This window comes from Scyliorhinus torazame, chromosome 13, assembly GCF_047496885.1.
Source record: "Scyliorhinus torazame isolate Kashiwa2021f chromosome 13, sScyTor2.1, whole genome shotgun sequence".
Taxonomy (NCBI): Eukaryota; Metazoa; Chordata; class Chondrichthyes; order Carcharhiniformes; family Scyliorhinidae; genus Scyliorhinus; species Scyliorhinus torazame.
The window spans coordinates 54,529,873-54,556,474 of NC_092719.1; the positions used below are offsets into that span (position 1 = coordinate 54,529,873).

General features: G+C 44.7%; 1 protein-coding gene across 2 annotated transcripts in view; it reads right to left on the minus strand.

Moving 5' to 3' along the window:
- Nucleotides 1-8,349, minus strand: part of LOC140388029 (cAMP-dependent protein kinase type II-beta regulatory subunit) — a 212,224-nt gene extending 203,875 nt beyond the window's left edge. The window contains exons 1-2 of one of the 2 annotated variants that reach the window (XM_072471534.1): nt 8,306-8,349; nt 6,840-6,883 (exon numbers count right to left, since the gene is read on the minus strand). In XM_072471534.1, coding sequence (XP_072327635.1) covers nt 6,840-6,883; nt 8,306-8,328 — 67 coding nt within the window. In that variant the 5' untranslated portion in view covers nt 8,329-8,349. Of the gene's footprint in view, nt 1-6,839; nt 6,884-7,290; nt 7,382-8,305 lie in introns of those variants that run through there. The other variant, XM_072471533.1, reaches the window with a different exon arrangement.
- Nucleotides 8,350-26,602: the final 18,253 nt, after the last annotated feature.

Genomic DNA, 26,602 nt, shown 5'->3' on the forward strand with positions numbered 1-26,602 from the left:
AAGGGCCATTTTTGGCAACGTGCAACACCTTTTTTTAGTTTTTTCTGGGATATTAAACACCAATGAGCCGGGCCAGCCGCTCTAAATTCTCCAGTTGCCACTGAGGAATAAACAACAGTCACCGACAAAAAGACAAGTTTTATTTTTTTCTTCCAATGTTTTTACAAAGTCGTGCCTTACAGAGCTCAGAGAGTACTCCTGACCAGGCACTCTTGCTGCCACTTCACCCCCATTCTGGGACTTGCTTTTGGACTGCTGCCAGTAAAGCAGGTGGGCCGATATTCTTCTTGTATAATTGGTGAGGTGCATGTGGAGTTGTGACAGGCACCACGGACGCGTCCCAGAATTAAAGAGGCCTGGCGCTCAAGGTCTGGTTGGCTTTGAGTCTCTCGGTTGGCACAGGCGCTCTCTGCACAGCATCCAATTGAGTGCCAAATAAAGGCAGATTTGAAGTAACCATCTTAATGTTAATGCATCATAATATCTAAAGACAATAAAGACCCACAATGAATATCGGAATTGATGCCTCTTAGCTGGAAGAAAAAGCAATGCAAATATCCACAGGGCAGAAACATCAGCTTGCCTGAAGTGAGGTCTCCCTTTCATATGCTCAAATAAACTGGTGAAAGAGAAATTGAGTCTTGCCTGGTCTATGGGGAACTGCAGGGAGACTGAACTCCACAATTCTACTCTTCCACTGCTCATGCTAAAGAGAAGTTCTAGTAAATTGGGGGTTACAAGTAAGCAAATGCACTGACATTTTCAAAAGAAATCAAATAACGTTTTAATGTTGGTGACCATCACCAATAATTAACTTGCATAATTTTCCCTTTTCCCTGCTTCAGTGTCTCAGATATGCTCCAGCTCTGGCTAACCTTGCTGCAGGGTGTTGAATTAATACTGACCTCAGCCAGATTGCTGAAGCTATGTGAACCAGTGATAATTCCTGTGAGGAAGAAAAATGAGATGCTGCAGTCTTAAAAGTCTATTTGTATATTTTTCGATCAATATTGCTCCTGTGTAAACAGTTGTTTTTGCACATTGGCATTAACATTTTTTTTTAACAGTATCCAACTGCAAAGATACAAGGAAACATGAAGGGATAAATTGTTTTGTGACATTACGTTTTATCATTAAGTGATACCACATCTAGCCCCGACTTCCTACCACCCGCAGTTAAATTGTTCCCAGTTGGCATCATCATTGAAATCATGGAATGATATGAGACACAACAAGGCCATTCAGCCCATCATGCCTGCGCCGGGTCTTTGAATAAACTGCAGCTATGTTTTTCAAACTTTTTTGCGCGGGACCCTTTTTTACCAACCGGCCATCCTTCAGGACCTACACCAGCCGACCTTCACCACCCACTCTGGCCGACCTTCGCAACCCACCATTTTTGTTTACCTTTAAAGTAACAGGTGAGCCTGTTTGTTCCCAGGAACATAGCAATTAGGAGCAGAAGTAGGCAATTCAGCCCATCGAGCCTGCTCTGTCATTTAATCAGATCATGGCTGATCTCCTCCTGGTCTCAAATCCACCTCCCCACCTGTTGCTCATATCCCTTTAACCTGTTTTTTAAATCAAAAATATATCTTTATCTTTCTTGAAAATATTTAATGACTCAGACTCCACCGCACTATATGGGGCATCGAGTTCCACAAATTCACCACCCTCTGCAAGAAGTTGTTCCTCCACATCTCAGTTCTAAATCTACTGCCTCTCAACTTATATCCCTGACCTCTCGTTCTAGATTTCTCCACGAGGGGGAACATTTGGGCTACGTTTATTTTATCAATCCCATTTAGTATTTTATACACCTCGATCTTCTCTCATCCTTCTAAACTTCAGTGAGTGTAACCCCAAACTGTTCAATCTCTCCTCATATGTCAAACCTTTCATCTCCACAATCAATCTGGTGAACCCTCTCTGAACTGCCTCCAATGCCACACATCCTCCTTCAATAAGGAGCCCAAAACTGGACCCAAGACTCCCGATGTGGTCTCACCAACACCCTATACAACTGCAACAACACCTCTCCACTTTTACACTCCAGTCCTTTTGCAATAAATGCTAACATTTAATTTGCCTTTTTAATTACATGCTGTACCTGCACACTAACGTTTTGTGATTCACGAACAAAGACACTGAGATCCCTCTGCCCTAACATAACTTGAATCTGCTTTCCATTTCGATATTAATTTGCCTTTTAATTTTTTCGGCCAAAATGGATACCCTCACATTTATCAACATCATACTCCATCTGACAAATCTTGGCCCATTCTCCTAGCCTATCTATATCCATCTGTAAAATCTTTATCTCCTCTCACTGCCTGCTCTCCCACCTATTTTAGCATCATCCTCAAATTTTGCTACATTACACTCTGTCCCTGCTTGCAGATCATTTATATAAATTGTAAATAGTTGAGGTCCAAGGACTGATCCCTGCAGCACCTTGCTAGTTACAGTCCGCCAGCCAGAGAAGAATCCATTTATCCTGACCCTTTGCTTTCTGTCAGTCAGCCAATCCTCAATCCAGTCTACAATTCTACCTCCAGTCCCCTGCGATCTCACCTTCTGTATCAGTCTTTCATGCGGCACCTTATCAAATGCTTCTGAAAGTCTAGATATACTACATTCACAGGTTCCCCATTATCCATCTTGCTGGTTATGTCCTCAAAGAACTCAAGCAAGTTTGTCAAGCATGACTTATCCCTTCATAAAACCGTGCTGACAGCAGTGGATTGAGCTTTGTCTTTCCAAATGTTCAGTCATCTCCTCCTTAATGATTGATTCCAGCAACTTCCCCACCACAGAGGTCAAGCTAACCAGTCTATAGTTTCTTACTTTTTGCCTCTCTCCCTTTTTGAATGGGGGAGTCACATGAGCATGTTTACAATCCACCGGGATCCTTCCAGAATCCAGGGAATTCTGAAATATTAAAACCAATGCGTCCACTATCTCCGCTGCCACCTTCCTTAATACCCTGGGGTGTGGGCCATCAGGTCCCAGAATCTTATTTGCCCATGATCCCATCAGTTTATTCAATACTGTCTCCCTAGTGATGGTTATTGCACCAAGTTACTCTGCATTAACTGTAGTTTTTGGAAATTTTTTATTATCTTCTACCGTGAAGACAGAGGCAAAATATTGGTTCAGTGCCTCTGCCATCTATGTTCTCCATTATTACCTCACCAGTATCATCCTTTAAAGGGCCAACTTTAGCTATTTTCTCCCTCTTTATATACTTATAGAAGCTTTTGGTATCAGTGTTTGGGCGCGATTCTCCCAGCCCCTTGCCAGAGAATCGCTGCAACCGCACCACGCCGCTGGCGCGCAATTCTCGGAGGTGCGGAGAATCAGCACCATTTGCGCCGGCGCGCTTGGCGGTCCACAGCCGGGCCGCCGATTCTCCGGATGAGTTCTTCGGATTGGGGAATCTTCAGCGCAGCATATATGTCATCCCGACTCGTGAATGCAAGATTATGCTGTGGCCTGACACCAAGAAACAGAGAGTGGTCCACGCACCACGAAGGGTCCCAGCCTCCACACAAGATGATTTGTTCATTGAACATGAAGAGAACAATCACAACTCCGAAACAAAAAGCGATAATTTGTCCATCGAACCATACACACAATACTGCTCAGACATGGCTGAGTTGTTCGGAGATCCTGATCACAGCATCAGCAACACAGTTGAAAAGCTCAACGCGACTCTTCTCATGGTAGATGAATCCAATACAATGGTGCCATGGCAGATCGTCGATACATTGGAAGACAGCAATACCCAAGACGAAAACGACGCCACATAGAGAGCACAGAACGACTCCGTTGAGAGAGCACAGGTCGACTCTACAGCGAGAACACTTCACGACTCCACAGAGAGAGCGATGACAGACTCCACAGTGAGAGCGATGACAAACTCCACAGAGAGAGCGATGAAGGACTCCACAGAGAGAGCGATGAAGGACTCCACAGAGAGAGTGATGAAGGACTCCACAAAGAGAGCGACATAAGCCTCCACAGACAGCTTGGTGACAGACTCAAAAATGGAAGCATGTAAACACTCCATAGCGAATGCCATGCATAAACAAGACCATGAAGATCTATCAAGCTTATTTGAGCCACCAGAAGAAGACTATGACAGTCCACCCAGCTTATTTGAGCCACCAGAAGAAGACTATGAAAGTCGACCCAGCTCATTTAACCACCAAGAAGACACTGAATGTCTACCCACTACATGTGAGACAAGTGACAAAGAAATCACAATTCCCATACAGGAGGTGCAGGATCACAGCGAGACTGACAGATCTCAGCTCGTCTGCACAGAAGCACTCAACAATCAGAGGACGGCCACCCATGAGTACAGAGAGACCATGTCAATAGAAATCTTGAAGATTTTGACTCCAGAAGAGGAGCACCAAGAGGCCAGAGAGACCACATCAATAGAAATCTTGAAGATTTTGACTCCAGAAAAGGAGCACCACAACCCACAACAAAATGAAATCGTGAAGATTTTGACTCCAGAAAAGGAGCACAAAGAGATCACAGATGATTCAAATGAACCTGAAATGACTCCAAAAGAGGAGCACCAAGAACTCAATGATAATTCAAGTGAACCTGAAATGACTCCAAAAGAAGAGCACCTAGAAATCAATGATGATTCAAGTGAACCAGAAATGTCTCTAGAAGAGGAGTACCAAGTAAGCAAAGAAGAGGAATCGAATCCACCACAAATGACTGATGTCACCAACATCAATGCAACATCAGATCATTCTCACAATTCTCAAGAAGAAATGCTCAATGGAGCAGATACCACAAAGGACACTGACACCAATAACTGTGACAATGACTCAAATCATCCACATGGCACACTCATTGAGCGCAACAAGAACAACAAAAACCACAAGAAGCACAGCAGAAACAAGAACAACAACAGCAACAACAAAAACAACATGCAGCGCAACAAGAACGACAAAAGCAACAAGAAGCATCCCAGAAACAACAAGAAAAAGAACAAGAATAAAAGCGAAAACAAGCGCGACAAAAAGAACAACAAGAACGACAACAAGAAGAACGCCAACGAAAACAACCAAGACAGAAACGACAAAAACCACAAGAACGACAACAAAAACAACAAAGACAGAAACAACAACAATGAAACAACGACCTGTACAACATGGTACAACTCTGCACATGAAGGACAATACCACAGCACACTACGAAACAATGACAAGACTACAAACATGCCATGGCATGATAAAGAATCTCACAAATTCACATCTGCTCCAGAACAAACAAGCAAAACAGCTTTCACGAATGATGACATACAGAATCAATACCACAAACACAGGAAAAAGTCGAGGTCAGTCAACGGTGCGACACAGAATCGCTACCCGCAATCATTTGGAACAGGGGAAAAAGGTGTCCACATCATTAAACGACTCATCAGCAAGGCAGCCGACTCCCGTTCCGACATCAACCTAGCTCTGTTATCGTACTGAGCAAACCCATTGAGCTCAGGACTGTCGCCAGCGCAAATGCTCTTCGGCAGAGACATCCGGACGACCCTACCGGCAAAGCAATCCCGAGACCCCGGCAACGCACCGGTTCTCGGCGACATGCGGGCACTATGCTCCAAACAAAAACTATACTACGATCAACATGCGATCCCACTCAAGCCACTGACAATAGGTGACACCATCAGAATCAGAGACCCAGAAGGCGGATGGTCTGAGTCAGCCACGGTGATCAGGCAGGAGGCACCGCGGTCCTACATTGTCAAATTGTCTGCGGGAGTACTTTTTTGCCGTAACCACTGGGATCAATTAGAGATTTGACCTACAACGCCAGTATTTCCCACACTGGGCTTGACCGAGTCCATTTGTCCACAGGACGTTCCTCGCCACACATCGCCAGACAGTATTCTTGATGACATCAAACCATCATCCCTACTACCACCGTTAAGACGATCCAGCAGAAGCCGTAAGGCACCTGACCGGCTAGATTTGTGACGACACTTCAACACACGCATAAGACGAATATGGACATTTCTCACGATGGACTCACAACACAGTTAATTGTTTCTGTATTACTTTTATCATTTTCACCATGTGCAGGTTTGCATATTCACACTTGTTATGCACAGTTTTCTTGAGGCCAGTCTAGAAAACATGTCCAATAAAGGGGGGGGGGGATGTAGTGATCTGTACATCTGTACATACATCTGCACATACACCAGGGACTGCAGACAGATGTAACAGCCACAGCATCACTAGAGGGCATCAGAGACGGGTATAAAGGGTCCAGCCCAAGATAGGATCCGGCTCTTTCAGAAGCACAGGGCTCGTGAGCAGCAGCAGACAGAGACAGCTCAGCATAGACAGTTTACCTTAGCTTCACTAGTCATACCTCTTGACTGTATTATATCTAGTTAAGCTCTGGAAACAGAACAAACCCATTGAATAAAGTATTTGTGTTAACTGGAAGTCTACAATCTTTATTCAGACTTAGAGAATAACATATTACCAATTTAAGATTTCTTCCCTATATCCCCTTGAATTAAGCTACACAACATTTAGTTACCAAATACAGTCAAAAATATATGCTGTGCTAATGTTAGAATACTCAAAAAAAATTCTGAAAGACAACACTGTCACAAAATGACATTAAACAGTCCAGAGGCAATTTATGTGGCTTTTTAATCAGGATCTTAGCATTTTAAATCCATCCAAATGCCATAATAATTATAACTCTCAGTATTTAAGAAATCATTTTGAGCTTTTATGGCAAATATTTTCTTCCTAATAAGCTCACTCCACAGCACCCCACATACTTACTTCCGCCATCCCTCTTCCCCAGGTAGTACTCATTAAGTAGCTGCCTGAAATACACAAGAACATATACATCAGCATCTAATTTGTTTAATGGTTTCCACGATATCAAGTCCCTAACTCCCAACCCCCTGACAGATCCCCTTTTGAGGCCCCACACATTCCACTACTTGGTTCACTAGAAAAATCAATAGCATTTAAGATGGTTTTCATGCACACATCATTAGAACAAACACAGAACCTACTCAACCCATTCACAAACATTCTAATGGCACCAGATTTATTTTAGCAACAAGATGTGGTGTCCTGAAAGTTTACCTTGATTTTCCACCAAAGGACTGAATAAAGGTTAAAACAAGGTAAACCTGGCACAACAGAATTCTTCAAAAATCATTCATGAATTCTTCTGCCATGTAAGCACCATGACAGCGGTATGATTTTCACTGCCATAATTAACCTTTTAGGATGATTGGCATTCTGGTGCTTGTCGGGATGATAACAGAGTACACAGGACGATTTTCCAAATTCAGGCATGAGAATCCTTCATGCAGCTAGTTGGCATATGGACAGCTCGACAGCCCCTCCCCCGCCTGGAATGCATCACATGCTCCAATCAGTAGCAGCACAATTTAGGCTTGCTGCAAAGTTAAGGTATCCAATCAGGATTCAACAGCGAGAACCACAACTTGGCATTTTAGTAAGCAGGAAACGACCCTCTTTTGTTTACATTTTAAAAAAAATTTAGTGTACCCAATTCATTTTTTCCAATTAAGGACAATTTAGCGTGACCAATCCACCTAGCCTGCACATCTTTGGGTTTTGGGGGCGAAACCCACGCAAACAAGGGTAGAATGTGCAAACTCCACACGGACAGTGACCCAGAGCCGGGTTTGAACCTGGGACCTCGGCGCTGTGAGGCTGCAGTGCTAACCCACTGCGCCACCGTGCTGCCCTGGAAATGACCCTCTTGATTCTAATATTGTACCGTGGTGATGGTAATTCAGTTGTGCTAATTGGAAAATTTCTCAAAAAAGGCTCAAAAAACACATCAGGCATCTTGGTTTCTCTCATCTATCTCTCGCTGAGCTGGTAATGTTCTGTTCACTCAGTTCCAACCCTCTTATCACCCTTAAATCTGCTGAAGTAAAATATTATTGTTGGACATCTTAATAGCCTGAAACCAAATGTTTGGAGACTCTTCCTCTCTCCCTTTGGATATAACCCTATTACTGAACATCAAATCATCGTTTTGCAGACTGCTACCAATTTCATCTCTTCTGCATATCTCAACCTCCCACTCTTACACAAGACACATACAATTAAACCTCCACACACCCTATTTTTACCTCCCTTAATGCCCTAAGATACAAATAATAAGATTTCTCCCTGCCTCCGTTCTTATTTCTCCTCCATACTCAAAGCTACGATAGGGCTGCCCCCCAGTGACACGCATCCCTACCCTCACCACTTACCATCTCTTTCCATCAGCTTCCATCCCCGCGAAATCCTTTTTGGGTACTTCTGCCTTGTGAGAAAATAAAGAAAATCTTCTCCTTACTACTCCCTCCACACATTAAATAATAACCTTTTATTATCACAAGTGGGCTTGCATTAACACTGCAATGAAGTTACTGTGAAAAGCCCCTAGCCGCCATATTCCGGTGTCTGGGTACAGAGAGGGAGAATTCAGAATACCCAATTCACCTAACAACGTGTCTTTCAGGACTTGTGGGAGGAAACCCACACAGACACAGGGAGAATGTGCAGACTCATGTTCCCAAGCCGGTAATCGAACCTGGGACCCTGGAGCTGTGAAGCAACAATGCTACCCCTACCCACTGTGCTACCTATTCACTCTTCAGCATCCCAAACTTACAACTACCTTTAGTATAACAGAAAAAGGAAAAACAATGCAAATAGCCAAAAAACGGGAGCATAGTGATTTATACAGGCACATGTCCCCTTAATGGAATGGCTCCATTCCTGGGATTTAAAATGGGTTTAAGATGGGATCAAGGATGGGGCAAACTGTTAGCTGAAAATCTTGCCCCGCACCAGTGGAGCTAGAATCCAACAATTTCAGCAAACTCTCTTTTACACCACAAATTAGTTTATTCTCAGCAGGACATGACTGCTCCATTGAGATTGGTTAAGAGGATGGGGTGCAGGATGTTAAAATATGTTTTTTGTAAATCTATAATGGAACTTCCAGTTGCTAACAGTTCTGCAATTGATAACCAGTAGAAAACAAGCACTAAACCTTCGGCTCCACAGCAAATGCAAAAGCAAAATACTGCAGATGCTGCAAATCTGAACTAAAAACAGAAAATGTTGCAAGTACAGAGCAGATCAGGCAGAATCTTTTTTTAAATTCAGTTATGAGATATGGGCATTGTTGGCTGAGCAAGCATTTATTGCCCATCACTAATTTCCCTTGAGAAGGTGTTGTTTAACCGCTACATTCCTGTGGTGCAGTTGCACCCACAGTGCTGTTAGGGAGGGAGTCCCATAATTTAAATTTTTTTTTAAAGTGCCCAATTTGGGTTTTTTCCAATTAAAGGGCAATTTAGTGTGGCCAATTTGCCTACCCTGCACATCTTTGGGTTGTGGGGGTGAGACTCACGCAGACACAGGGAGAATGTGCAAACTCCATATGGAAAGTGACCCGGGGCCGGGATCGAACCCGGGCCCTCAGCTCCGTGCGACAGCAATGCAAACCACTGCGCCACTGTGCTGCATGAGTTCCAGAATTTTGACCCCAGTGACAGTGAAAGAATGGCAATATGTTTCCAAGTCACGATGATGTGTGGCTTGGAGGGAAACTTCCAGGTGGTGGTATTCCCATCTATCTGCAGCCCTTTGTTCAGATTCCAGTCACGACCTCAACATTTATTAGGATACCAGACAAGAACCCGAAACACCTTTTTTAAATTCATAAAGCTGTGAGGAAAGGATACCTCACCCCAGGAGTGATGACTCTGATCATAGGTATGTTTTATCTGAAAACAAACTTTAAATTAAACACAGAATTAACCGCATTAACATAAAAGAAAATATCTTTACAATTATCAGTTAAACAGTTCTTAAACACACGGGAAAACTTACTTACAGTCTATAACTCCTACTAACTCCAGTTAAGCAACCCCAATATAGTTCAAGTGTCATTTATAAATCAAGTTAACAGAACTGCTTATCTGTGCAGACCTTTGGAGAGAGAGACCCTTTCAGGAGCAACCTGAAAATGCTTATGTCTTGCCAGACTCTTCTGCTCAACCTGACAACATTTGTCACAACTGCTGTTCAACTTAAAACTACTATCAGACTGCAAAACTACAGACAGGCCTGGCTCCTCCCATTAATTACATCATCTGTATTTCAGTATCATTCTCCATCACCTGCTTAGCTAGGACTACATACAATCCCTCCTACAATACCTTTTGCACTAGCTGTCAATTTATTAGAAATGATCCACTCTCCAGGGAATCTCCAACAATCATAAGGCTCCATTAGGCATATTTGTGTAAACAAGTAAATGGTTAGAATTAATAATTAACTGACCTTTTATGACCTCTTAATTGCAGATTTAGCCCAAACACCTCAGTTTGTTAATCATATTACTGCCACAAATACATACCTTAACCCATGCTTTTCAAAGAAGCCTTACTGTAACAGATTTAAGTTACTATATATATATCTCAATTCCTTACATTCATCACATTCTAGTCACATCCTTCTAGTTGGTAGCAGTCGTGGGTTTGGAAGGTGTTGTTGAAGGAGTCCGGTGGATTTTTCAGTGCATCTGATAGGTGGTATACCCTTCTGCCACTGTTCAGCAGTGGTGGAGAGAGTGAATGTTTGTGGATGGGGTGCCATTCAAGCAGACTGCTTTGTCCTGGTAGATGTCAAGCTTTGTGAATGTTGTTGGAGACGCACTCATCCTGGCAAGTGGAAAATATTCCATCACACGCCTGACTTGTGCCTTGGAGATTGTGGCTAGACTTTAGGGAGTCAGGAGGTGAGTTACTCGCTGCAGGATTCCTAGCCTCTTGTAGCCACAGTACTTATCTTGCTTGTCCAATTCAGTTTCTGGTCAATGGTAACCTCCAGGATGATGATATTGGGGGACGCCATTATATGTCATGGGGCGATGGCTAGATACTCTCTTGTTGGAGATGGCCATTACCTGGCACTTGTGTGGAACGAATGATACTTGCCATTTGTCAGCCCAAGCCTGGATATTGTCCAAGTCTTGCTGCATTTGGACGTGGACTCTTTCAGTATCCAAGGAGACACAAATTTAGCACAGGGCTAAATCGCTGGCTTTGAAAGCAGACCAAGGCAGGCCAGCAGCACGGTTTGATTCCCGTAACAGCCTCCCCAAACAGGCGCCGTAATGTGGCGACTAGGGGCTTTTCACAGTAACTTCATTTGAAGCCTACTTGTGACAATAAGCGATTTTCATTTCATTTTTCATTCATGGTACTGGACATTTAGAAACCATCAGTGAGCATCCCCACTTCTGTTTTTTTAGAAAATATTTTATTCAGAGCATTTTCACATATACATACAAAAAGAATCAGAAGAACAAGACAATTCAATGAACAATAAACCAACCACACACTCCCTGCTCCCCTGACGCCACCCCACCTCACTTTCCACCTTCCGCTTTTTAACCCCCTTACCCCCCCCCCTCTGACTCCCCCCTCTCTTTGCCGACCCTTAAATCCCCCTTAAAGAGATCAATAAACAGCTTCCACCTCCAGGTGAATCCCTCTGCTGATCCCCTCATGATGAACTTGACCTTTTCAAGCCCCAGGAATTCTGCTAGGTCGCTCACCTGCCTTCGGCGACTCCGAGTCCTGCCACCCTAGCAAAACTGTCTTTGGGCTATTAGGGAGGCGAAGGCCAAAACATCGGCTTCTCTCACCCCCTGGACCCGCGGGTCTTCAGACACCTCAAATCCCGCCACCTCTGGGCTCGGAACCACCTCCACACCCAGCACCTCAGTCATCATGTCCTAGAATCCCTGACAGAACCCCCTCAATCTTGGACACACCCAGAAACATGTGGACATGATTCACGGGCCCCCACACACACCCCTCACACCTATTTTCTACCCCCTCAAAGAACCTACATATACTCGCCACCATCATATGAGCCCTAGGTACCACTTTAAACTGGATGAGGCTTAACCTTGCACATGACGAGGATGATTTAATCTTCTGCAAAGCTTCCGCCCACGCCTCGACCCCACCTCCCCTCCCAGCCCCCCTCGAGCATCCCCACTTCTGACCTCATGATTCTCATTGACTCCGGTTTTGTGAGGGCTCCTTGATGTCACAATCAATCAAATGCTGCCTTGACGTTAAGCACGGTCACTCTCACCTGTGGAAAGAGAAACAAAGTTAAAGTTTTGAGTCAATAACCTTTCATCAATAAGTGCGCTTGCTTTCATATCAAAATGTAACAACATAAATTCCGGCAATTCCAATCGGCACATATCTTATTATAGTTTTGGTCTAAACATGGACAAAGTGGTGAATTTCAGAGATGAATGAGAGTCACATCAAGACAACATTTGACGGGACTTCCGGTGGCGGCTATGAAGGAGTAAGTCGCACATTTGGTGGCTCCCGCTCGGGTCGGACTTTTGGACCTTTCCCCCCGATTTTGTACCGGACTTGATTTGAAAAATTGATGACAGAGGCAATTGTGAACTGAATTCCCACATCGGTGCATGGAGCGGAGGACTAGGAGTGCTCGTAAAGGCAGAAACAGAAGGACAGATAAGGCTTGGGATGAAGCTGCACCGGGAGGAAGCATGGCAGAGGACCGGACCTCTGGCTTGTCGGCCCAGCGGCCAACGGAGCAGTTGATGCAAGTTATCCAGGAAGGCTTCGCCAAGCAGAAGCAGCACTGCTTGGATCCGATTAAAGAGGCAATTTCGCGGCTGGAACTTAGATTGGATGCCCAAGATCGGGCGATCCAGAAAGTAGAGAAAGCGCTGGCTGACCAGGAGGAGCATCAAACAGCGGTGGAGTTGGAGGTGGGGATGCTAAGAGGCCAGCAGAAACTACTCCTGGAGAAGGTGGAGGACCTAGAGAACAGGTCCCGTCGGCAGAGCTTGAGGATCGTTGGGCTCCCGGAGGGATCAGAAGGAGCGGACGCTGGGGCATACATAGCGGCCATGTGCGAGAAGCTGCTGGGGGATGGGGCATTCCCCCGACCCTTGGAGGTGGACAGGGCTCACAGAGTGCTCGCGAGGAAGCCGCAAGTGGGAGACCCCACAAGGGCAATGGCGGTGAGATTCCACATCTATCTGGATAAGGAGCGTGTTTTACAGTGGGCCAAGCAGACACGGAGCTGCAAATGGCACAACAGTATCCTACGGATCTATCAAGACTTGAGTGCGGAGGTGGCCAGGGGAAGAGTGGGGTTTAACCAGATCAGGTCGGCCCTTTTCAAGAAAAAGGTGAAGTTCGGGCTGTTGTATCCGGCCCGCCTCTGCATCACATACAAGGCGCAACATTTCTATTTCGAATTGCCTGAGGAAGCGCTGGACTTCGCGAAAAGGAATGGACTGGTGTCGGATTGAGAACTTTGAACTTTGAATTTTGCTGTAGCGGTTATGTTTTTCAAAAAAAAGTTTCTTGTTTCTTGTTTTTTCGGACGTTATTTGTAATGGCTGCTGTATGGATCTGGGGCCAGCTGCAGAGCTGAATGAGGTAAAGTTTGCATTTGCACTGTTGGGGGATGGAGGTGTGTTTGTTCAGATGCTGGATCTTTTGCTTGATCTCTTCTTTTTTGTGTTCAACTTGTTTCTTTTTATCTCTGTCGGACAAGTGTGTTGGGATTGTTTTTCATTTGAATATGTATGTATGAGCGGGGAGGAGGGTGGGGAGGGAACAATAGGTGGGAGAATGTCTGGCACCAGGGGCGAGGGCCACCAAGCTAGCTGGGCGGGCTAGCTTACGGAAGCATAGTGGGGGGTGAGCAGATGTTAGGCTTATCAAAGGGGTTGATTTATTTTGTGCTGTTACTGGGGGGGGGGGAATGTTCTGCTGATGAGGGAGGGATCTTTGCTGAGGGACAGAGAGGAGGTCGGGGGCGGAGGCTGCCTGGGGGCGGGCCGGTGGAGGCGTGGGGCGTGGGCTGGCAACTGGCCCAAGAGAGGGGATGGCTGATCTGCAAAGGGGGGGACAATGAGCCCCCCAACTAGACTGATCACCTGGAATGTAAGAGGGCTCAATGGGCCGGTCAAGAGGGCACACGTGTTTGCGTCAAGAGGGCACGCGTGTTCGCGCATTTGAGAGGAATGAAGGCGGATGTGGTAATGCTGCAGGAGACACACCTTAGAGTAGCTGATCAGATTAGGTTAAGGAAAGGTTGGGTCAGACAGGTTTTTCACTCGCGACTGGACTCGAAGACCAGAGGGGTCGCGATCCTGATCAACAAGCGAGTGGTGTTTGAGGCGGGAAGAATAGTTTCGGATGGGGGAGGCCAGTACATTATGGTCAGTGGGAAATAAGAGGGGGTGCAGGTGGTACTACTAAATGTATACGCGCCAAACTGGGACGATGCGGAGTTTATAAAGAGGATACTGGGGAAGATACCGGACCTGGATTCGCATAAGCTGGTCATGGGAGGGGACTTCAATACAATTATTGACCCTGGTTTAGACCGGTCAAGCTCAAAAATGGGCAGGGTGCCAGCAATGGCTAAGGAGCTAAGAGGGTTTATGGAGCAGATTGGGGGTAAAGCCCCGGGGCCGGATGGGTACCCAGCGGAGTTCTATAAAAAGTTCGCTGGGATATTGGGGCCGCTGTTGACATTCAATGAAGTCTTACAACACCAGGTTAAAGTCCAACAGGTTTGTTTCGATGTCACTAGCTTTCAGATCGCTGCTCCTTCCTCAGGTGAAGGAAGGAGGAAGGAGGAAGGAAGTAAGGAAGGACGATGTCACCTGAGGAAGGAGCAGCGCTCTGAAAGCTAATGACATCGAAACAAACCTGTTGGACTTTAACCTGGTGTTGTAAGACTTTGTACTGTGCTCACCCCAGTCCAACGCCGGCATCTCCACATCATGACATTCAATGAGGCAAGGGAGAGAGGGGTGCTTCCCCCAACGATGTCACAGGCCACGTTCTCGCTGATTCTGAAGCTGGATAAGGATCCGGAGCTGTGTGGGTCCTACAGGCCAATATCCCTATTGAATATGGACGCCAAACTGCTGACCAAAATTTTGTCCTCTAGGATTGAAGACTGTGTTCCGGACGTGATTGGGGAGGATCAGACGGGGTTCGTTAAGGGAAGGCAGTTGGTGTCCAATGTAAGAAGGTTGCTAAATGTGATCATGATGCCCCCAGAAGGTAGGGAGGTGGATGTAGTGGTTGCAATGGATGCAGAGAAGGCTTTTGATCGAGTAGAATGGAAATATCTGTGGGAGGTACTGGGACGGTTCAGATTTGGGCAGGGCTTTATTGACTGGGTCAAGTTGCTGTACCAGGCTCCTGTGGCGAGCATACAGATGAATAGGACGACATCGTACTATTTTAGGCTACATTGGGGGACGAGACAGGGGTGCCCCCTCTCCCCGCTGTTGTTCGCGCTAGCTATAGAGCTGCTGGCAATTGCGCTGAGAGCCTTCGAGGAGCTGGAAGGGGTTGGTCCGGGGGGAGTGGAACACAGAGTCTCGCTTTACGCAGACCACCTGCTCCTATATGTATCAGACCCAGTGGAAGGGATGGAAGAAATCTTGAGGATTCTGGGGGAATTTGGCCGGTTTTTGGGGTACAAACTAAATATGGGGAAAAGTCAGATGTTTATGATCCAGGCAAGGGGACTGGGGGAACTGCCATTTAGAGTGGTGGGGGAGGTTTTAGGTATCTAGGCATCCAAGTTGCGCCGGAATGGGAACGGTTGCACAAATTTAAAATGGCCCGTCTGTTGGACCAAATGAAGGACGATTTTCGGAGGTGGGACGCGCTCCCGTTGTCACCAGCTGGGAGGGTCCAGATGGTGAAGATGACGGTCCTTCGAGATTCCGGTTTGTGTTCCAATGTCTCCCCATCTTAATTCCGCGGACCTTTTTTAAACGGATTAACAAAGTTATCACGGGCTTTGTATGGGCGGGCAAGACCCCGCGAGTAAAAAAGGGGACGATTGAGCGGAGCCAGGGAGAGGGCGGGCTGGCGCTGCCAAACTTCAGTAATTATTATTGGGCGGAGAATATAGCCATGATCAGGAAGTGGGTGGTGGGGGGAGGGTCGGCATGGGAGCGTATGGCGGCGGCTTCATGTAAGGGCACCAATCTGGGGGCGTTGATAACGGCGCTTCTGCCGTTCCCGCCGGCATGGTACTCCACCAGCCCCGTGATGGTGGCGGCCCTGAGAGTCTGGGGGCAATGGAGGAAGCATGTGGGAGCGGAGGGAGCATCGGTCTGATCTCCGATCTGCAATAATCACCGGTTTGCCCCGGGAAGGATGGACAGGGGGTTTCGGAGATGGCAGAGGGTAGGAATTGAGAGGGTGCATATATGTTTATTGAAGGGAGCTTTCCTAGTTTGAGGAGAAATTTGGATTGGCGAGGGGAAACAAATTTAGTTACCTGCAGGTGCCGGACTTCCTACGTAGACAGGTCTCAACCTTCCTGCTCCTACCACCAAGGGGGATTCAGGATAGCACAGTTTCCAGAGTGTGGGTGGGAGAAGGGAAGGTCCCCAACATCTATAAGGAGCTCATGGGGTCAGAGGACACGCAGACTGAGGAGCTGAAGCACAAGTGGGAAGAGGCGTTAGGAGGAGAGATAGAGGATGGTCTCTGGGCGGATGCGTTGAGTAGAGTCAACGCGTCCACAACATGCGCCAGACTCAGCCTGATACAACTCAAGGTCGTTCACCGGGCTCACATGACAGTGGCCCGGATGAGCAGGTTCTTTGGTGTAGAAGATAGGTGTGCAAGGTGTGCGGGGGGGTCCAGCGAACCATGTTCACATGTTTTGGACATGCCCAAAGCTCAGGGGATTTTGACAGGGGTTTGCAGACGTCATGTCCACGGTGTTAAAAACAAGGGTGGCACCGAGTCCGGAGATGGCGATTTTCGGGGTCTCGGAAGATCCGGTAATCCAGGAGGAGAAAGAGGCCAATGTTCTGGCCTTTGCTTCCCTGGTACCCTGGAGACCGATATTATTAGCTTGGAGGGACCCAAAGCCCCCGAAGTCGGAAACCTGGCTTAATGACATGGCTAGCTTTCTCTGTTTGGAGAAAATCTAGCTCGCCTTGAGAGAGTCACTGTTTGGGTTCGCCCGGAGGTGGCAACCGTTCGTCAACTTCTTTGCAAAAAATTAATCGTCAGCAGAAGGGGGGGGGGTTAGTTTAGTTTAGAGTAGGGGGTTATTAAAGGTGGGACCTGTAAGGGAGGAAGCAGGCTTTTTGCACAATGTTTATAGACTCATGTATATTGTTTATTTTCTCATTGTTGTAAAACCAAAAATACCACAATAAAATGTTTATTAAAAAAATAGACAACATTTGACCATCAAAAAGCAACAGGTCACAAACGTGATGGAGTAATCCCCATTGGCCTGGATGACCTGCAGCTCCAACAACACTCCGGAAGCTCTGTCAGCAAACTTGACAACAACTAGGATGAAAAAGCTGACTTGATTAGCACCCCATTCAGTACCTTAAGCAATCACTCCCTCTACCACAGGTGTGTGTGCCATCTACAAGATGCACTGCAACAAGTTGCCAAAGCTGTTTCAGTAGTACCATTCAAACCAGCAATCTCTACCTGCAAGAACAATAGGTCAGGAGGCAGATGGGATCATCACCACCTGTAAGCTCGCCTCCAAGTCACACATTATCCTGACTTGGAAATATATCACCAAATTGATTCTGTCATTGACCCATCAAAGAAATTCTCTCTTTCTCACATTGCAATATTTTCCTTTCTTCAAAACTACTGTCCCACCTTTTTTTCCCCCCCTATCTTCCCTGAATACCTTACACAAAGGAATATTTAGCATCCGACCCTCCACTTGTTTGACCAGATCTCAGTTGTCTACGCTACATCATATTCCCATTGTCATAATATACACCAGTATATTATGGTGCAGCCACACAAACACACACACTGATGGACATGCAGTGGGACCAATCAGCATACACAACATCGCAGCCAATCACCAGTGAGAGCACACGCACTATAAAAACAGGGGACAGGAGAGTTCCCGCTCATTCTAGTAGCAGCCAGCTCGGAGCACAGAGCTCACAGCCTGCAACACAGACATTCACCATGTGCTGAGTGCATCACCTGGTTAGGACTAGGCAAGGGTCAACAGTTAAAGCTGGTATTGCATTTACCCACAGTTCAAGTATGTTAATATAGTTAACCTTATAATAAAATAGACTTGTACCACTTCCAGTTTTGGTGGCCTGTTTGTCATCCAGAACACCCAACACATCACCCATGTGGATATTTCTACGTCCAGCTCAGCAGCATTATTAACAAGACCCCCAGCTACCAGAATCAAAGGAAGCAAAGTTTTCCACATATCCTGCTGAGCCATTGTAAACCATTTCTCCACTTTCTGTTCTCACCTCAACTCTCCCTTTTATGATTCTGCCGCCTGTGACTTAAGAACAGTGACTTTGCCTTATTTTCTGATCCCAAACTTTTACTGTACCTGCAAATTATTCAAGGAAGGGGAAGGAGCTTCCATTATGATAGTTAACCAGATCTTTATCCGATATATACAGATATTCAAACTTTGCTGGCGAGATTGTGCCTTTAGCCAGTCCAGTGGCCACTTTCGCCCATGTCAGAATAACTATCTTTTCTATTACCTTTTAAATCCTGGTTTATAATGAAGATGTCAAGCATCATATACGTTTGGTAGAAATCTTGATAGCTGCTGTAATCTGGGCTCGGCGCCATGACGAATGTGGGAGAGAGAAAGTAAGGTGTTCGATTATAATAATAAAAATAATCTTTATTGTCACAAGTAGGCTTACATTGCAATGAAATTACTGTGAAAACCCCCTCGCCACCAATTTCTGGTGCCTGTTCGGGTACACAGAGGGAGAATTCAGAATGTCCAAATTACCTAACAGTATGTCTTTTGGGACTAGTCGGGGGAAACCGGAGCACCCGGAGAAAACCCATGCAGACACAGGAAGAACGTGCAGACTCCGCACAGACAGTGACCTAGCCGGGAATCGAACCTGGGACTATGGTGCTGTGAAGCCACAGTGCTAACCACTGTGCTGCCGTGCTGTCCATTGAAAACATGTGAAGGAGGAGGCTCAGAATGTCATAACTAGGGATGGAGTAACGAGAGGATAATTCTTACCAGTGATCATGGAAGATAGAGTTTGGGATTGCTGAGTTCTGGGGATGCTAAATTTCACAAGGAGAAAATCTTGACAATGGATTGATGGTTCCCAAAGCTTTCCACCATTGGGAATTTTCCTCCCGTCCAGCAGGGTTTTCATAAGGTCTTTATGAACCTGACATTGGGACTCAATGGGGGTCCCAAGCCCACCGGGAGGAGCTATTTTCCCATTGACTTCCTCCATGTTCACATCCTATTATGGATGATGGGTTGGCCCCTGATGCTGCCAGCCTTTGAGAGTGTTGCAGTGCCACCCCATCTCCCCTGGTGGGAGCTGCTGAGGCAGGACCAAGAGCGTGAGGGTGCCTCAAAACTGAGGCGCCTTTGACACTGGTGGCTTTAGGAACATAAAAATATTAAACATTTTGGAAGGGGGAAGTTAGCAGACCCTCGGTTCGGAGGGGAAACCTCTCTAGGTGGGATCATTAGGGCTGTGGGGAATGCCTTCCCTGCTGGCAGTTCCCTTTTTTGGGGATCTAGCCTTTGATGCTGATGGCCTTCTGGATTGGTCCAGAGAGGTCAACCCAATGAGCTGCTGGCCTTCCCACATGTTGGAGGGAACGCTCAATTGCCGCACCATAAAATCACCCTTAAATGGGGCCTTGATTATTTAAACTGCCCACCTACCTCCGTGCAGCTTCCTCGGCCTGCATCCGATATCTCTCGGCAAACTTCCCAGGTGGTGGGAATGCATGAAGGTACCAACCCGATGTGGCTTCCTCCTACTTGCCCGTCCTCCAAGCACCTACCCTTGTCACAGCGGGACTGGGAAAATACAGCCTCTCAGGCCTGTTTGTGTTGAAAACTATTGGATCAAGACTGATTACCATCATTAGTCAACGTAATCAATGTATAATGCAACTGCCAGGCTCTGAGTAGGTTAACAAGTGAGCACTAAGGAATGTAATTCTGCTGCAGATTTGGATTTTACTCCCTCAATGGGCAAGAACATAAAGAATGTCTGAATGGAATTGAAAGTAAGGTTGGGTAGAAGAGTGGTTATCGGCTGCTAGAGATAGTCATTGATGTTTTGATAGTGTTGACAGGTTAAGTGCGTCGCCTCTCTCCTTTTACGATGCCCCTTAAAACCAACTTCTTTCCGTTGATTTGTAGAAAAAAAGATTCTCACAGTTTTCTGTACATATCTTTGAGAGAGAAAGAAAAAATATTGTTGTGTAAAATCAACTTCTTTGATCAAGCTATTGGCCACCAGTTCTCATACAGTATCTTCTTCTTTGACTCTGTCAATTTTTGCTTGATTATGCTCCTGCCAAAACATTTCACTGTGTTAAAGGTGCTGTAGAAATGCAAGTTGTTGTTGTAACCCAGCTTTTATAGCGAATTTGAATTTAAATTGAATGGCAGAATGCTGAACCTGGAGTGTTATGGAAGGAGTGGAAGTAACTGCAAATTGAGGCTGGGGGATGCTCCAGAGATTGACTGTATTTTTTAACAAGGTTATTCCATTATAAATACCAATGTAAGTGTAACCGTCGATTACAAATGTTGATTTCTCCGATAAATTTGGGTCTTAATTCCTGCATCCTAATCTTGAGTTATTCTAGTCTTGGTCGTTATGAACATTTTTAAGAATGGTTTTGAATCAGTCACCTGCAGTAACTTTTCATACAAATCTTTCAGCTTTAAATTTTTGTAACTATAACAATTTAAAAGCACTGTACCTGGTACTTACTAAAGAAAAAAGATGTGCATATATGTAGTATCTTCAGTGACTTCATGCTGCCATCATAACCGTACAATGCAAGTTCCTGTGCTAGATTTAATAAATTAATTCTCTCTCAATTCAAAGTTCTTGCACCTGTATGGCTGATTTGCAAACTATACAGGGTATTATTTGAGATAAATTTCCATAAGCCATTTCCCCTCCTCTTCCCCTACACCACCAACTTTGGAATGTACATTAAAATGTTTTCTATTTCACAAGAACTTGACTACACCTACCTTTTCTGGCTTCAAGATGTTTTTAAGTTTAGGTCCAATCTCATGCAATAGCCGAACATTGCATGTGGTATTTTCCCACAAGGGACACTGTGGTACCCTGGATGCTGCAGTCTAAATAGTGCGGAGCACAGAATCTATCCATATGTCTGACTTGAACTCTTTCTTCTCATGCTGTACAAGGATTTTTGAGTTCCTTTTGCTTTTCTGAATTATTTACAACTAAACAGAAGATGAAGATAAATCAGGTAAAGTTTCACAGTCAAACGATCTTTGAATTCTTCATTCTGATTTGCTGACAATCTGAACCATACGCTTTGAGGATTTTATCTGAGGGGAACATTTATTTGAGGAAAGTGGAAATGTTTCATGATTGACAGAAATACTGGGCATAGTATTTCAAAATTAAGATGCAGAAAATGTTTTTTTAAGGTCTCCAGATAAAGGTTGACATTTAAACTTTTAACAAATACTTCAATATATTTTCCCCCAATTACCATGAGTTTTAAAGTCTCATTTTAAACTAAATGATCTTTTCTCATCCTCAAATTATGCATTATGTTACATTGAATCTTATAGTGTCATCTAGTGGTAACAGTCCCCAAGTCCTGGCAAAGAATCATTGTGGATATTTGCTTATAATGTGTGTTAGATGTTAACCTTTGTTCAACACATTCTCCATGTAGTTGGGTATTTCATTCTTGTATCACCAAATATTTCATCAATCAGCTCTCAGTTTAATTATTTTTTTTCTATACTGCTGTATCACAATTGAGACCAACAGATTGTTGGTCGTTTAAACAATCTTACCTACTTTGTCACTAGCTTTCGGAGCGCTGCTCCTTCCTCACCTGAGGAAGGAGCAGCGCTCCGAAAGCTAGTGACATCAAAACAAACCTGTTGGACTTTAACCTGGTGTTGTAAGACTTCGTACTGTGCTCACCCCAGTCCAACGCCGGCATCTCCACATCATGGTTACCTACTTTGATTTGAGCTACATTTTTGGAAAACGAAAGAGGTTTTAAGGGATAAGTGAAAAGATAATCTTTTTCAATTTTGACTCCTGATTTACTTTTCTTCTCACTGAGGAGATTTTTTGAGTACAAAGTAAGATCATTTGCTGTCATAGATTCCACAAAAGTAAAGCTTCATACTTGTGAACGAGCACGATACAGGCCTGGATTTTCTGTTCCTGTTTACATTGGACACTGAGTGGACAATATCGCGACAAGCCCAAAGTCCCATTTTACATCGGCGTGAAAGCTTGCCGCAATCATCTCCTGCCCGTCAGTGGCGGGCTGCATTTAGTGCTATTCAACGTCGGGAACCACATTTGAATACATTTGCACCTCATTATCAAGTCCATACGCTGGAATCATACCGCATCAAAAAATCCATTCATGATGGCGTGTTGTCATAATGCCGCAAATTATGACTGGCTTCAAAAGACATACACCTGGCAAACAGACCTCCGAGGAGAGCTTGGTGAGCATAATGCGTGCTGAGTGGATCTGCGTAATCAGGGGGTTGACACAACGGTTCCTGGCCTGACTGGGGTGATTGAGGTTTGACTCGGCGGATGGGGCGCTGGCTCGGGGAGGGGGCACCAAATTTTACTCGAGGGTACCAGGGTCTGGCTGGGGAGGGTACCAGGCTTGACTTTGTGTTATCGCAAGCAGGAACGAATCAAGGCAATGGCCTCTCTGATAGAATCACAGCACCTGGGCTCTCTGCTCTCTGTTTCTGGTCGGAACATTTCATGAACATATGAACCCCTCAATTCATATCAATAATCATTGTATCATAGTTCATTTGGCTGATAAAACTATTGAAGCAAAATCATGCTGTAAGAACGGGTTCAATTTTCAGGTCTAAAGGAAGGCTTCAAAAATGGAGATTGGGGTATGCTAGATGCTGGAAATAAGTTATGGAAAAGAAAAATAAAGTTATTTACATAAATCATCGCAAAGTAGCCTCGCAAACAAATATTTTTCAAAGCATAAAGCATTGGCAAGATTGCATGTATAGGCATCAGATACAACTAAAGGTAACGAAAGCCATAATTGAATGCCAAAAATGCATTGAAAAAAAAACTGATCAGGTGGCATTCCCATGGTAAAGCTTTAGAAGTTCTGTTAGTGGCCAGAAAAGCTGCATAGGTCCTTTGAAAAATTTCGCATGGTGGTTAGGGTTGAGGAGTAGGATATGGCTGAAGTGTAAATATACATGTTTTGTATTCATTTTCATTATCAAAGATAATACAGCAATAGGTACAAATGTTCTAGATATTGACTCCTTCAATATAAATTAATTAATGGCCTTAGCTTGGTTTGAGACACTGAAGATTTATCAGGTTGCTGGACCTGATAACTTTTAGCCTCCAATGCTGTAGAAAGTCGCAGAGGTAGTTTACAAGTCATTAATTTAGCTGATTAATAGTTCTGAGATCTGGACTGGTTTGAATTGATTGCTTGCACCATTCATTAATATCTATATGGAAATGGGCAGAACGGTGGCACAGTGGGTTAGCCCTGTTGCCTCACGGCCCCGAGGTCCCAGGTTTGATCCCGGCTCTGGGTCACTGTCCGTGTGGAAGTTTACACATTCTCCCCGTGTCTGCGTGGGTTTCACCCTCACAACCCAAAGATATGCAGGGTAGGTGGATTGGCCACGCTAAATTGCCCCTTAATTGGAAAAAAATAATTGGGTACTCTAAATTTTTTTTAAAATGTGGGAACACAGGAACCCCTTGAGCTTGCGCTGCCATTATGACTAATCTTTATCTTAACTCTGTTTACTCAATTTTATTCCATATCCAGTAAGTAAAAGCGGTAATTCATGTTTTTTTTAAAAGGTTTGAATTACATAATTAAACTGTCGCAAAATGAATTTCTAGCTCTGCTAAAGACCAATAATTGAATGATTCATGGTTTAAAATAGAATGCTAACCAACACTAATATTTTTCACTTAAAAGCATAGTTTTAGAGTTTTAAACTAAATAGTGGGTGGTAGGGTTCAGTTGTATGGAGAAGTGGAAAATTAAAGTTAAAGGAGAAAGTTGAAGCGCAGATTAATGATGAGGCCTTTAAACTAGTTAAAGGGGCCGAGGACTCAGGAGAGGTTAGTAAAGTTTCCACAACTCGTAATAGAACAGAGAGTATAGAAGGTGACAGGAATCTAACTTTACGCAGATCAAAAAATACAAAAAATATGAGAAGAGAGGTGGTCAATGCAGGACTGAGGGTGTTGTACCTAAATACACATAGTGTACGGAACAAGGCAAATAAGCTTGCTGCACACATTGAAATTGGCCGGTACGATGTTGTGGGCAACACAGAGACGTGGCTGCAAGGGGATCAGGACTGGGATCCAAATATCCAAGGATCTTTATCCTATCGAAAGGACAGGCAGATGGGCAGAGGGGGCGGGGTTGCATTGTCCGGGAGGAATGAAATTAAATCAATAGCAAGAAGCGACATAGGATCAGAGGGCATAGAATCTATGTGGTTAGAGTTGAGGAATCACAAAGGAAAAAAGACCCTGATGGGAGTTATATACAGGCCCCCTAGCAGTAGTCAGGATGTGAGGCAGAAAATAAATCAGGAGATAGAAAGGCAATATTGCAATATTCATGGCGGACTTCAATATGCAGGTGGACTGTGAAAATCAGGTTGATAGTGGAAAATCAGACCCTGCTGAGTTGCAGTTCTCCATGAAAGATTGGTAGTGGCAAATCAGGTCGGTAGTGGATCCCAAGAAAGTGAATTTGTGGAATGTCTAAGAGATGTTTTTTTGGAGCAGCTTTGGCTAAGATCAAGTGTAGTATCTGCTCTGCCTTTTGGTTCAGATCTGGTGTGTCTCTCTTGTGGGAACCATGAATTGGATTCAATTTGAATTGGTTTTTGGAGCAGGCAAGGAGCTAAATTAGGGGGTTGCCCCTGTTCACACTCTGAGCCCTGGCTTTACAACTCAGAAAAAGTAACAGAGCTCACTAGGGAACAGGCAATTCTGGATTTGGTGATGTGCAATGAGGCAGACTTGATTAGGGAACTCAAGGTGAAGGAACCCTTAGGGGGCATTGACCACAAAATGATAGAATTTACCCTGATGTTTGAGAGGGAGAAGCTGGAATCAAATGTAACTGTTATGGGCAAGGCGTTTTCAGAACCCCAAAATGTATCATGGAGTTCAATCTACCTCTCCCTTTAATGTATTTGTTGCGTTTCCTAGCACATGGCTTTTTCCCTCGGTGTGGGATTACAATTATGGACACGTGGGTTTTTAAACACAAAACACTGTTTATTCCATGAACTCAACTTAACATCTTAAATAAACATTGGATCTCTTAACACCCCTTTCTTCAAAGATAACTCAGAAAATATTGCAACAGTAAATAATTCCTTAAAATGTTCCTTCAAACTTCCATGAGACTTAACACCTTTAAACAAAATCACATCAGGTTAAAGGCTTCACAATTATGAGTTTAAATCACCCAAATGATCCAGAGATGATCTTTTATGGCAGAGATCCAGCTCACTGCAAACACAGACTCTCCCCAAGCTCTTTTCAAACTGCAACTGCAGCTCTCTGGAAACACACAAACACACACAAGCTGCTTTTTTCAAACTGCAAAACTAAACTGCAAAATGGCTGACCTGAGCTCAGCCCCACCCGCTCTCTGACATCACTGTTTTCTTAAAGGTACATTGCTTAAACATCCATGTCTTAAAGGTACTCTCACATGACAGTAACAATATTACAATTGAACAAAGGTAACTACAAAGACCTGATGGAGGAGATGGCCAGAATTGATTGGAAGGGAAGCCTCGCAGGGATGACAGTGGAATAGCAATGGTAGGAGTTTTTGGGGGTTATTCGGGATCCCAAGGAGGAGCAAACATGCCAAAGGAGGCATCCATGGCTGACGACAGATGTCAAGGACAGCATAAAAGCAAAAGAAAAAGCATTCAAAGTGGTGAGGATTAGTGGGAATCCAGAGAATTGGGAAGCCTTTAAAAGCGCGCAGAGGACAACTAAAAAAGGGAAGAGAAGATGAAATATAAGTGTAAGCTAGTTAGTAATATAAAAGAAGATAGCAAGTTTTTTTCAATATATAAAAGTTATGTGTGGCACAGTGGCATAGTGGTTATCACTGCTGCCTCACAGCACCAGAGTCCCAGGTTCAAACCTGGTCTCTGTCTGTTTGGAGCTTGTACGTACTCCTCGTGTGTGCGTGGGTTTCCTTCGGGGCACGGTTTCCTTCCACAGTCCAAAGATATGCAGGTTAGGTGGATTGGCTGTGCAAAATTGCCCCTTAATGCCCAGGTTCGGGTTACAGGGTTAGGGTGGGGTAAATGGGTAGCGGCTCATTCAAAGGGTCGCTGCAGACTCGATGGGATGAATGGTCTCCTTCTAC